The sequence below is a fragment of the Typopeltis vanoorti genome, chromosome 8 (assembly GCF_054136105.1).
Source record: "Typopeltis vanoorti isolate ZY-2024b chromosome 8, IOZ_Tvanoo_1.0, whole genome shotgun sequence".
NCBI classification, from domain to species: Eukaryota; Metazoa; Arthropoda; class Arachnida; order Uropygi; family Thelyphonidae; genus Typopeltis; species Typopeltis vanoorti.
The window spans coordinates 8,556,692-8,570,478 of NC_143556.1; the positions used below are offsets into that span (position 1 = coordinate 8,556,692).

The following is a 13,787-nucleotide window of genomic DNA, read 5'->3' on the forward strand; positions in this document are numbered from 1 at the left end:
TCCAGTAAAATAGAAAGTCACTAGTGGAGTGCCTCAGGGGTCTGTTTTAGGGCCATTACTATTTAACTTGTATATTAATAATATTGGCGAAGATTTGGATGGAGATATTCAGTTGTTTGCAGATGATGCAAAGTTGGGACAAACCATAAAGAGTAGTGAAGATGTTGTGGCCTTGCAAGAAGACTTGAATAAATTGAGTGATTGGGCTAGCAAATGGGGATGTGAGTTCAATGTTGCAAAATGTAAGGTTTTAAAATTTGGAAAACAAAGATGGAATGCAGAATTTATGCTTGGTGAGAATATATTGTTGGAGGTAGAGGAAATAAGAGATCTGGGAGTGATAGTGAATAAGGATCTAAAATTTAGGGGACACATTGCCAAAGTTATGAAGACAACACAAAGACTTCTGGGAATGAGGCGGTGGACACTGACGTGTAGAAGTAGGGAGATTCTTGTTCCACTGTATAAGGCTTTGATTAGGCCACACATGGACTATTGTGCCCAGATTTGGTCACCGGGTTTTCAGAAGGATGAAGAGATGTTGGAAAGAATCCAAAGGCGACTGATTAGGGTAGTTTCTGACCTCTGGAATGTTGAGTATGAGGAAAGATTGAGAAGATGTAATTTGCAGAGTCTGGTGGAGAGTAGGAAGAGGGGAGATATGATAGAGACCTACAAGTTGGTAAGACGTTGCTATAAGATCAGTGGTGGAGAAGTTCTACAGAGAATAGTGGGAGATCAGGGGAGAAGCAGAGGTCATCCCTGGAAACTGTATAAAGAGGGTGTGAGTAGGGGAGTGAGAGGCAGGTTTTTTTCGTGCAGAGTTGTGAATGATTGGAATGCCTTGCCTGAGAGTGTGGTGTCTGCAAGGAGTGTGAGTGTGTTTAAAACACAGTATGATGAGGTGTGTGTGTGTGTGTGTGTGTGTGTGTGTGTGATAAAAGGACCTGCCAGATGAGTCTTTGACTCCATGAGGTCTTGGAAAATAATAATAATAATAATAATCAGCAGTCTCAAGAACAGATTAAGTGAAGTGGGAGAAGCTTCATACCAAGTCACCAACTAAAACAACTTGATGTGAAGTCAACTGTTTCTATATACAAGTATAACAGTCAAGAAGATTTTTTTCAAAAAATGTTTGTTCATGCTTGACTAAAATAAGGATGAAAAGAAGAATATAATTTCTTGTCATGTAGAATTTATTTCCTTTCCAACAAACAAAACTTGATACATTGTTCTAATTTTGCTACCAGTATATAGAAATAGGACTTTGACCATTTGGTTATCTCTTTGTATCCCCATTCATCTAGCTCTCTCTTTATTTAACAGTGTGTCATGTGGCAGTGTATCGAATGATTTTGCAAAATCAAAGTATACCACTTTCTTCAGTTAAAAAACCTATGCTGATAACTACAGAGGATATTGTGGTTATCAACTCATTACTGTATCCTACTTCTCACCAATCTCTCTAATACCTTCACCACAACTCCAGATATACATTATAATAAATTTAGTTTAATCCTTTATCCAAGTGTGAGCAAACAAAGTTTGCACCTGAAAATATCTTCAGGACTGAGGTAAGGTACTACAATATCAGACAACTCATAGCAAAGGTGGACCAAGCTAACATCACTCCTATCTCAGTATCTCCCATAATGCAAAACACATCTCCTTGCTGATATGTATAATGTTATGCATTAAGGGAGGGGCCACTACCCAGACTAGTTTCAACCTTTATTGAGTTCTCTTCAGTGCAAGCCAGGCCCAAAAGTGGAGATACCCGGCAGAAGCAATGCGAGGTCATCTTTACCTATAGGAGTTGCCAAAAGGTGTGCCACCTTTTTATTAAATTACTCTGGATTTAGAGAAAGATGTTGAAAGTTCATTTTTCACTTGGTTAGACTGTAATAATTTTAGTTTATTCCTTTATTTAAGTGTGAGCAAACAAAGTTTGCGCCTGAAAATATCTTCGGGACTGGGGTAAGGTAGTTCAACACCGGGAAACTCGTAGCAAAGGTGGACGAAGCTAACATCACTCTTATCTCAGTATCTCCCATAATGCAAAACACATCTCCTTGCAGATATGTATAATGTTATGCATTAAGGGAAGGGGCACTACCCAGACCTGTTTCGACCTTTATTGAGGTCTCTTCAGTGGGAGCCAAGCCCAGAAGCGTAGATACCCGGCAGAAGCAGTGGTGAGGTCATCTTTACCTATAGGAGTTGCCAAACTCCTCTGGGTAGTGGAAACTAGTCTGGGTAGTGGCCCTTCCCTTAATGCATAACATTATACATATCTGCAAGGAGATATGTTTTGCATTATGGGAGATACTGAGATAGGAGTGTTAGCTAGGTCCACTTTTGCTACGAGCTGCCCAGTGTTGTACTAGCTTACCCCAGTCCTGAAGATATTTTCAGGTGCAAACTTTGTTTGCTCACACTTGGATAAAGGATTAAACTAAATTTATTATAGTCTAACCAAGTGAAAAATTAACTTCCAGATATTCAGTTTGGCCTATAATTTGTAGCCACAGCCTTTTATCACTACCTTTATGCAGTGGAACAAATTTACACTTTTTCCACTCCCTTTGATCTGTGCTGTTATAAGACTCTTATTAAACAGGCATGCCAAGCTACTTCCAATTCCCTGGAATATTCCCTCAAGACCTGTGCCAATATTTCATCAAATCCTATTGCCTTATTGCCATCAGATTTATTTATTTCCTCAAATACCTCCTGCTCACTCACAGTTAAGCCATCATCTCCTATATCATTACACTTAAGTTTCTTATGATTTCAACCTGATGAGGATGAAGCCTACTCAGAATTATATCCTCTGATAAAATGATCAGATCTGAAACTCCATGATTCTCATGTGTCTTTCTTTACATGGTTCCTAAGATAGTTGTCTCTCAAGAACTCAAGAAATTCATTTTCCTTATTCCCAAATGATATCTCTTTATTGCAATCTGTGCTGCCATAATTAAAATTCTCCATAATATTTCATTCCTTTGTTTATTAATCACTCCCTGGGCGGCAGATATGGGATCCCACCATATGTGTGTGTGTGTGTATGGTGGGGTGGTCCGAATATACCGAATAAGGACTCGTGGACCAATAGAGCTGTACGGGGCAATCATCTTGATTGTAAGGAAAGTGGCACTCCCATGGACCCCTAGCTGGATCTATCCTCTTCTTCTTCTACTTTGAGGAAGATCTACTTACTTTAATCTTTCGTATAAGGCCTTATCCTTATCAGCCAACTCTTCTTATTTTATGACCCTTATGCTATTAGAGTACTCAAGGGCCATAGGGTCTTTTCATTTCTGGCCTTACAACTATGCCCTCTCTATAAACCTTACTATAATTCTTCAATAATCTACTCTTTCCCCCTTCAGTATACCCTATTCCTCCTATGGGTTTAAATTCGGAAGAAGGCTAGTTCAGAAACTTTAAGGTAGCAGCCCTACCACTGTACTATTCCATCGTCAGGCTAGTACCCTAACATGGAGAACATAATTCTACTTGTAAGCTGATAGAAAAAGATAATCAGATTGAATCTATGGGAAACGACCCTGGAATGAATAAGGTAAAACAAAAATGGAAAATACAAAATATAATACACATAGCAAACTGGAATGTAAGAGGAATAGCATATAAAGAAATAGAATTAGACCAACTATTAATTGAAAGAAATTTTAAAATAGCAGTAATCACTGAAACAAAAAAGAAATCAAAAGGAACTATGTGAACCGAAAATTTTAATGTGATATACAGTGGAGTCGACAGAGACCAAAGAGCACAAGCAGGAGTCATGATTTGGATTCATAACTCTCTTTCAAAACAGTTAAAACATTATAAATTATGGAATGAAAGAATAATAGAAGCTAGAATAAAAATAGATAGAGCCTATTTTTACAATAATTGGTTTATATGCTCCAGAAGAAGGAAGAGAACAGGATAATATCGATTTTTATAATCAGCTACAAAATATATATAATAAAATAAATAAAAATTATTACATAATTTTAGCAGGAGACTTAAATGCAAGAATTGGAAACACAAAAATGAATAATAATATAGGAATACATGGAGAACATACTCTAAACAGGAATGGTAAAAAATTGATTGACTTCTTAGTTTAAAATAACCTAAAAATAATGAATTCCTTCTATAAACATAAAGACATACATAAATATACTTGGGCAGCAAAGTGATGGAAATCAATATTAGATTATTTTATATTAAATGAAAAGACATCAAAATTTTCACTTGATGTTAGAGTTCACAGAGGATATGAAATAAGCAGTGAACACTTCCTTGTTAAAATAAAATTAAGATTATCACCTACATGGCTACAAGTAACAAGAACAGAAAGAAAATTTGAAAATTTGTTTATAAAACTAGACTATTGAATGACACAAATGTACAATGGCTATATAAACAAAGAATTGACCAATATCTAGATAAAATAAAACTAAATGAAGAAATAGAAATAGAATGGGTTAATATAAAAATGATACCAAATGCAGCAGCAAATGAAAGCTTAGGAAAGACCAAAAAATTCAATAAAAGGAAAAAACTGAGGATCTGGGATGATACAATCAAAGAAATAATCAAAAAGAAAAAAGAAGCCTATCACAAATGGTTAAGCAGTAAAAGATTAGTAGATGAAATAGAATAGAAAAGAATAAGAGCCATAGCTAAAAGAGAAGTCAGGAAAAGACAGAGAATCATGGAACAAATTTGTTTCTAATTTGGAACATGATTTATATAAAACAAGACCCAATGTATATAAGATTTTGAAACAATTAAATGCAGATACCAAAGAAAACAAAATTAAACAACGAATTGAAATTAGAAGTACTACACAGAATTGTGGACAGACAAATATTTTTAAAAAAGACAACTGGCAAACAATTAACAAAAATGAAAAAGAAATAACTAAAGAAGAATTAGAAATGAAAGAAACAAGAAACGGAAAATCACCTGGAGAAGATAAGCTAGGTTCAGAACTATATAAATACGCTGGAACAAGATTCAAAGAAAGACTCTTATTACTTTTAAATAAAATTTATTGACTGATATCCCCCAATAGAATGGAAAAAAGCAATTGTGATTCCTATCTTTAAAAAAGGTAATAGAGATGACCCTAAAAACTATAGAGTAATCAGTATACTAAATTCCTGTTACAAAATATATAGCAGAATCTTAAATAGCAATTGAAATATTCCGAAAACTTTATTTTAGCAGTACAGAATGGATTTAGAAAAGGATGATCATGTATATATCTGGACTTTTACCTAAAATTAATAATAGAGAAAAGAAGAGAATACAATTTAGAAATACATATTGTCCTTATTGACTTTGAAAAAGCATTTGACAAAGTTAAAAGAAACATATTATTTAATGTATTACAAGAAAGACAAATATCAAATAATATTCTAAAAACTATCACAAGTATATATGAAAATAATCAAATACAAATAAGATTAACTCATGAGCTGTCATATACGAGAGAGATAAACCAAGGGGTCCGACAGGGATGTCCCCTCTCAGCAACTCTTTTTAATATCTACTTAAATGAAATAATAATAAAATGGAATAAAAATTTACATCAAGGAATTAAACTTTCTCCTACAGTGAACTTAAACACTCTCCTTTTTGCCGACGACGAAATAATAATTACAAATTCTGAAGATAACTTACAGAAAGCTATTTTAGATCTAAACGAAATATCCAAAGATTATGGTATAATAATATCAACAGAAAAATCAAAAGCTATGGCCTTTAAAGGACAGGATCCAGCAAGAACTAAAATAGTAATAGATAACGAGATCTTAGAACAGGTGAATTCATTTAACTACTTAGGATGTATGATCACATATGAAAATGAAAAAGATATAAAAGTAAAAATTGTAATATATTTAAAAATAACAGGTGTAATTTACTATGTATTTAAACCAAACCTAGTTCAAAAACAAACCAGACTAAAAGTATACAATACATTAGCCCTACCAGTCTTAATGTATGGAAGCAAAATCTGGACAATAAAACAAAAAGACAAACAAGGATTAATAACAGCAGAAATAAAGTTTATGAGAAAAACTGCAAAGTATACCCTATTTGATCACAAAAGAAACAAAGAAATTATGAAAGAATTAAACCAAGAACTGGTAATAGAAAAAATTAAAAAATATAAATATAAATGGATGGAACACGTTCAAAGAATGAAAACAGAAAGATTACCAAAACAAGCCTTAAAGTACAAGCCATTAGGAAAAAGAAAGCCAGGATGTCCTCTTCCTGGCTTTCTAAGGCTGGAACAGGCCATGCTAGGCGTAAATCCTTGATATGCATGATGATGATGACTAATCCAAATTGTTTATACATTTCTTCATCCTCCTCCTCCTCCTCCACATTCCTGGCCTGTAGTAACATCCTACTAAATAGATCTTTCTGTCAACTTCCATCTTACACCACACTGCTTCATAACCATTGCTACCATTTATTACCTCTCTCATGTCTAGCTCATGTGGAAATAATTCCCCTGCTATCATTAGCAGCACTTCCTCTCTCTTCTTGTCCTTTTTATCGTCATGAAAAACACTGTACCCTTCCATTTCTGTACTCATTGGATATATGCAAATTGTCGTTTGCTGATGCTTAGATAAAATAAATAGGAAAACAAGAATATAATTTCTTGTCAAGTATAACTTATTATTATTAACACCAGACCTTTGTGGAGACAAAATACTCATCATGGGAGGTACACTGTTACACACATAGCTCATCAAACCATTCTTTAAACTCATTCAGTGTATCTGCATTTACCACAATGTCAGGTAATGTGTTCCATTTACCAACCACTCTCCATGCAAAGAAGGAATTGCTCCTTATGCTCTTGCTTATACTTTCCTTATACTGACATTTCCATACTATTTCCCAGTCATACAATCTATTTAAGTCCTTCTCTCAGGTCACAACAGCTGCTTGATTCCTCATCACTATCCTCAGTTCTGCATCATATGCAAATAGCTGTATATTACATTAAACTCATCCCAGTATCATTAACATGCAAATTAAAAAAAAAACAATGGTCACAAAACAGACCCCTGTGCACACCACTAGTGACTTTCTGCTTTCAGGATACTGTACCCCCTTCCCCTACATAACATAGTGATTCCTAACTGAGAGCCAGTTGCCTATCCAGTTCACTAATCTTTCATCCAATCCCATCTGCTTCAGTTTAGTTAGTTACCAAATTGTGGTATGGTGATATATATTAACAGCCTTTGTAAAATTTAAGTATACCACTGTACATGCATTTTCCCCTCTCCAGTATAATCGTCACCTTGTTACATTGAGTCAGAAGTCTTTGTGTAGGTCTAATATTAATAATTTCAGTTCCTCTTTTAAATTATTTGCTATTCATCATATTACCACTGAATGTACATTTGGTTTCTATTTCTATTTATAAATCTGGTAACATATGCATTAGAGTATTAATTTCCTCTCTATGTCTAATTATATATATATTTTTTTATATAGTGGCAGCAGGTTATTGGTTGGGCTGTGGCTGCTTTTCTGTGTAGCAGTGTGGTATATGGTCTTTACCATGTGGAGTTAGGTGTTTCTGGCTCAGCTGTGTATAATACATTTTCTCGTACAGCCTGGGGACTTGGCTTAGGATGGGTAACCTATGCATGCCTTACTGGCCATGGGGGTAATCAAATTTATATATTTTTATATATCTACAATTATCTTGCATATAAAATTTGTAATATACATGTAAGGATCTAGTGATACCATGGACATTAAGTAACAAATAATCGTGTCCACACAATTCATCATTGGAAAATTCTTCACAAGCAGTTCATTGTGGGAAAATTCATCGTGGAAGATTTATCACAGTTAGTAATGATGTAAATTTTTTTTCGTGTAGTACTATCATATCCTGTACACCCCTTGAGGGTACATGGCAGGAATTTGATGATGATGATGGAGATTTATCACAAGAAAATTAATCGCTGGAAAAGTCATCGTGAGAAAATTTGAAATCCTATGGTCATGTCATTCCCATATATGAAAAAAAAATTATGTAATATTATTATTTCGATTATATTTAGTGTTCCAAAATTTTTTTATTCCATATAAAGTTATTAATATTCTTTTTTATTATTATTATTATTCAGGCCTCCATGGAGTCAAAAGACTCATCGAGGGAGGTCCCTCCTAGGAAACACAAAGTCTATCATACCACTCCTTGAAACCATTGACCGTTCCTACTCCAACCACTCTCTCAGGCAATGCATTCCAAGGTTCAACCACCCTCCACACAAAGAAACCACCCTCCATGCAAAGAAACCACTCCTCACCCTCTTTCTCACAGTTTCCTTTCGTAACTTCCAGGGATGGCCCCTTGTCATGACTCCTTCCCTCTGTTCAACCAAGTGAAAGAACTCCCCAGTGTCAACCCTGTAACCACCTCTCAACAGTTTAAGTCTCCATCATATCACCTCTCCTTCTTCTATCCACCAAACTCTGCAGTCCACACTCCCTCAGCCGATCCTCATAACTAACATTGCACAGCCCCGACATCATCTTTGTATCTGCCTTTGTACCCTTTCCACAGTTAATTTATTCCCTTCAAATCCTGGGGACCAGATCTGAAAACAATAGTAAGTGTGGTCAGTTCAGAGTCTTATACAACGGAATGATAACCATTTTATCTCTGCAGGTCAGTGTCCTTCTCATTATTGCAACAATATATATATATATATATATATATATATATATATATATATATATATATATATGTATATCCATATATATATATATATGTATATCCATACACACACATCATTTTATCTGAACTAATTCAGAAGATAAGGTTTTCAGTTATTAAATACACGTGTATTTTGAAAATGACTGCACAGGAAAGATATATGTACGCTGTTATCATTTACAGAGCTAGTTTAAGATCATAGGTGCACTTTTGAGTATTATATTTTATAATTCCAGATTTGTAAATATTAATATTCTCAAGAGAACATGTATTATTATTATCATCGAGACCTCCATGGAGTCAAAAGACTCATCATGGGAGGTCGTTTTTAGGAAACAAAGCAAAATTTATCATACCACTCCTTGAACCCATTGACCGTTCCTACTCCAACCACTCTCTCAGGCAATGCATTCCAAGGTTCAACCACCCTCCACACAAAGAAACCACTCCTCACCCTCTTGCGCACAGCCTCCTTTCATAACTTCCATTGATGGCCCCCTGTCAAGAGTTCCACCAAGTGAAAGAACTCTCCAATGTCTACCCTGTAACTGCCTCTCAACAGTTTAAAAGTTTTGGTCATATCACCTCTCCTTCTTCTATCCACCAAACTCTGCAGTCCACATTCCCTGAGTCGATCCTCATAACTCATATTGTACATTCTTGAAACCATCTTTGTTATCTGCCTCTGTACCCTTTCCACAGTCAATTTATCCCTTTCGAATCCAGGGTACCAAATCTGAGAACAATAGTCTAAGTGTGGTCTGATCAGGGCCTTATACAATGGAATGGTAACTCTTTTATCTCTGCAGGTCAGCATCCTTCTCAGTATTGCAGCAATACTTTACATTTTGCTGCATTATACCTGTCCCCTCATTTATTTGCCCATCTGTCTAGTTTATTCAAATCCTCTTGCAGGGCTGCCACATCTGCACTATTACTGATAACCCTTCCGAACTTCGCATCATCCGCAAACAACTGAATGTCCCCTTGCACTCCTTTGACAATATCATTGATATAAAGATTGAACAATACAGGTCCCAGTACTGAACCCTGTGGAAATCCACTTGTAACCTTTTGTTTCCTTGATATTGCCCCATCATACACAACTCTCTGATACCTATTAGTCAGCCAATCCTGAATCCATTTGACTAACCTGACATTTAAACCCATGTGCTGCAACTTAAATATCAGCTTATCATGTGGCACCCTGTCAAACGGATTTGCAAAATCCAAAAAAATGGCAGCATATGCCTTTCCCTCACCAACTGCTCTTGTCACTTTATTATAAAAGACAATCATATTACTAAAGCAAGAGTGCCCCTTAACAAATCCATGTTGATTCCCACAGATAACATCACCCTCATCTACCCAATGCTGTATATAGTCCATCATTAATTTCTCCAAGACCTTAACAACTACTGATGACACACCAACAGGCCTATAATTAGACACTTCTAGTCTGCTACCGCCCTTATGCAGTGGTATTATTATTATTATTATTATTATTATTAAACAAGACCTCATGGAGTCAAAGACTCATCTAGGAGGTCCTTTTATCTCACACACATCTCATCATACCGGGTCTTAAACACATTCAAACTCCTTGCAGACACCACACTCTCAGGCAAGGCATTCCAATCATTCACAACTCTGCACGAAAAAAACCTGCCTCTCACTCCCCTACTCACACCCTCTTTATACAGTTTCCAGGGATGACCTCTGGTTCTCCCCTGATCTCCCACTATTCGCTGTAGAACTTCTCCACCATTGATCCTATAGCAACCCCTTACCAACTTGTAGGTCTCTATCATATCTCCCCTCTTCCTTCTCTCCACTAGTCTCTGCAAATTACATCTTTTCAATCTTTCCTCATACTCGACATTCCAGAGGTCAGAAACTACCTTAGTCAGTCGCCTTTGGACCCTTTCCAACATCTCTTCATCCTTCTGAAAACCAGGTGACCAAATCTGGGCACAATAGTCCATGTGTGGCCTAATCAAAGCCTTATACAATGGAACAAGAATCTCCCTACTTCTACACGTCAGTGTCCTCCTCATCATTCCCAGAAGTCTTTGTGTTGTCTTCACAATTTTGGCGATGTGACCCCTAAATTTTAGATCCTTATCCACTATCACTCCCAGATCTCTTATTTCCTCGACTTCCAACAATATATTCTTACCAAGCATAAATTCTGCATCCCATCTTTGTTTTCCAAATTTTAAAACCTTACATTTTGCAACAACAGGGGGTGCTTAAGGGTCAAAGCTGTATAACTGAGAGGAGACCTCCACATAGCCTTTAAAGGAATGCGGAGAACCGACCAGGGCTTCTGACCTAATGTCCAATCCTCACCTTCTCGTGGTGCACCCTGTTGGGTATCTACTTTGATACTGAACGAACGAGGATGGGCTGGCAATTTGGGATTTAGCCGACCAAATTGTATTCTTATTGGTTAAACCAAAATAAAAAATGATGGTACAACATGACAAAATTTCATGCCGGCTGGGGCGTCGCCCGGTTAAACAAGGCCCCCGTTGTTTTCGCCAGGGAACCAGGGCGAACAGCGAAAAGTCAGCTACTGGAACAAATCTGAAAACAAACCCCAACTCAACATCACCAGAGTTAAAGATCGGTACTATCAACGTAAGAAGCCTGAATGGCAAAGAAATGGAGCTAGCTGAGGAATTAGATAAGTACCAGATCGACATAATAGGGGTGACTGAAACAAAAAAGACCAAAACTGGTGAGATCTTTCTGAGCAATAAATACAAAATGTTATATTCAGGCAATAACAATCAAGGAAAAGAAGGAGTAGCCATAGTATTCAACACAAAATACAAGGATAATCTTCTTGAATGGCAGTCAGTCTCAAGTAGAGTAATGTGGGCAAATATGAGAATGGGGAACTGGACAATGAGACTTATTTCTGCCTATGGTCCCACAGAAGGTTCTACTAAGGTAGAAGTGGAGGAATTTTTTGAGGCTTTAGAAAAAGCAACTGACACAATGAAAAAGGAAAAGTTGGTCCTTGTTGGGGATCTAAATAGTAGAGTAGGAAATGATTGTGAGACATACAAAAATATTTTGGGAAAATTTGGAGAAAAGAGCAAAGCTAATAATAATGGCAAATATCTGTTGGATTTCTGCTCAGGACATGGACTGGTTATTACTAACACCATGTTCCAACATAAAAATGTGCACAAATTCACATGGAGAGAAGAGGCTAGGAATAAGAAAAGTCTCATTGACTATGTTATTGTTGATAGTGATGTTTTCTCCCTGGTGCAGGACACCAGAGTGTACAGAGGATTTGAAATTGGAAGTGATCACTATTTAGTCTTGAGCAGGATAAAATTGAATTTCATATTGAAAAGAATAACATGTAAGAAAGTTTTAAAGCGAATAAAAATTGAGCAGCTCTCAGATGTAAACTGTAGACTAAAATACAGAAATATTATTGAAAAGAAAATGAAAGAGTTTGAGAACAGGAATCAAACCTTGGAGATTCAGTGGCAAACTCTGAAGGAAACATTGATTGATTCTGCCAGAGAGGCATGTGGTGAGGTTGTGTGCAAAGATAAAAAAATCAGAACTCCCTGGTGGACACAGGAAGTTAAAGAGGCAGTGAAGGAAAAGAAGAAAGCATATCAAAAGTTCCTGGCAAATAAGTCAGCTTTTACTCTTACAGAATACAGAGACAAATGTAAGAAAGCTAAACAGTGTGTAAAACTAGCTAAACAAAAGTCATGGGAGGACTTTGGCAAGAATATAGTAATTAAATATCAAGAAGGTGGCAAAATATTCTGGAGGTTGTTGAAGAAGCTTAGGAATGGAGGAAAGAGTGCTGTAAAAGGAATTAGAGATGATAAAGGTGAAATGAAAACAGGAGAAAAAGATATCCTTGAAGTATGGAGTAATTACTTTGAAAAACTGCTAAATGAAACAAGCAGTGATGACAGCACAGTGATAAAAAACACTGACCAGGCATGCAGTCAGGAATACATATCCATACTTGAAGTAGAAAAAGCCATCAAAGGCTTGAAATGTGGAAAGGCAGCAGGAGTAGATGATATTCGACCAGAAATGTTGAAGTATGGTGGTATAAGAGTCTTACAGTGGCTGCACTGCATAGTTCAGAAAGCCTGGACAGAGGGACGAATTCCCGATGATTGGAGTAGAGCTCTCATAGTACCCATATATAAAAAGGGAAATAAAACTGAATGTGAGAATTACAGAGGTATTTCCCTACTGAGTGTTCCTGGCAAGATCTATGCAAGTATACTTGAGAAACGGTTGAGAAGAATTGTGGAAGAAAAGCTTGGTGAAGAACAAGCTGGATTCAGGCCAAATAGAGGCTGTCAGGATCAGATCTTCACTTTACGACAAATAGTCGAGAAAGCATGGGAATATAACAAAGATCTGTATTTAAGTTTTGTCGATTTGGAAAAGGCATATGACAAGGTGCCAAGAGAGAAGCTATTCAATACGCTGCAGTTATATGGTGTCAATGGGGCATTATATCAAGCAATACTTAGTCTTTATTTGAGTTGTGAGTCAGCAGTTAGAATTGAAGGAAGTACAGGAAGATGGTTTAATGTTAAATCTGGTGTGAGACAAGGGTGTACATTATCCCCTCTGTTATTCATTATCTATATGGATCACATTATGAAGGAATGTGGTATTAAACCTGATATCAAAATTGGAGATGTTAATGTCAGCTCTTTGCTTTATGCGAATGATGTTATACTTCTAAATAAATATGCTACAAGTCTCCAAGATTCTCTGACTAAATTGAATAGTTGTTGTAATAGATATGGTATGAAGGTCAGCAATAAAAAGACAAAGACAATGAAAATTGGCAGAATCATTGAAAATGTCAACTGTGTTGTGAATGGAGAACCTGTGGAACAAGTAAAACATTTCAGCTACTTAGGCACAATTTTTACTGAAGATGGTAAACTAAATATAGAAATAGACAACAGAATCAGCAAAGCTGGTA

The 13,787-nt window shown here is 36.2% G+C and overlaps 1 protein-coding gene across 1 annotated transcript in view; it reads left to right on the forward strand.

Moving 5' to 3' along the window:
* The window catches only part of LOC150103712 (nose resistant to fluoxetine protein 6-like), a 308,906-nt gene that overhangs the window by 253,260 nt on the left and 41,859 nt on the right, over positions 1 to 13,787 (forward strand). The window contains exon 13 of the mRNA XM_090396914.1: positions 7,552 to 7,726. Coding sequence (XP_090253040.1) covers positions 7,552 to 7,726 — 175 coding nt within the window. The remainder of the gene's footprint in view (positions 1 to 7,551; positions 7,727 to 13,787) is intronic.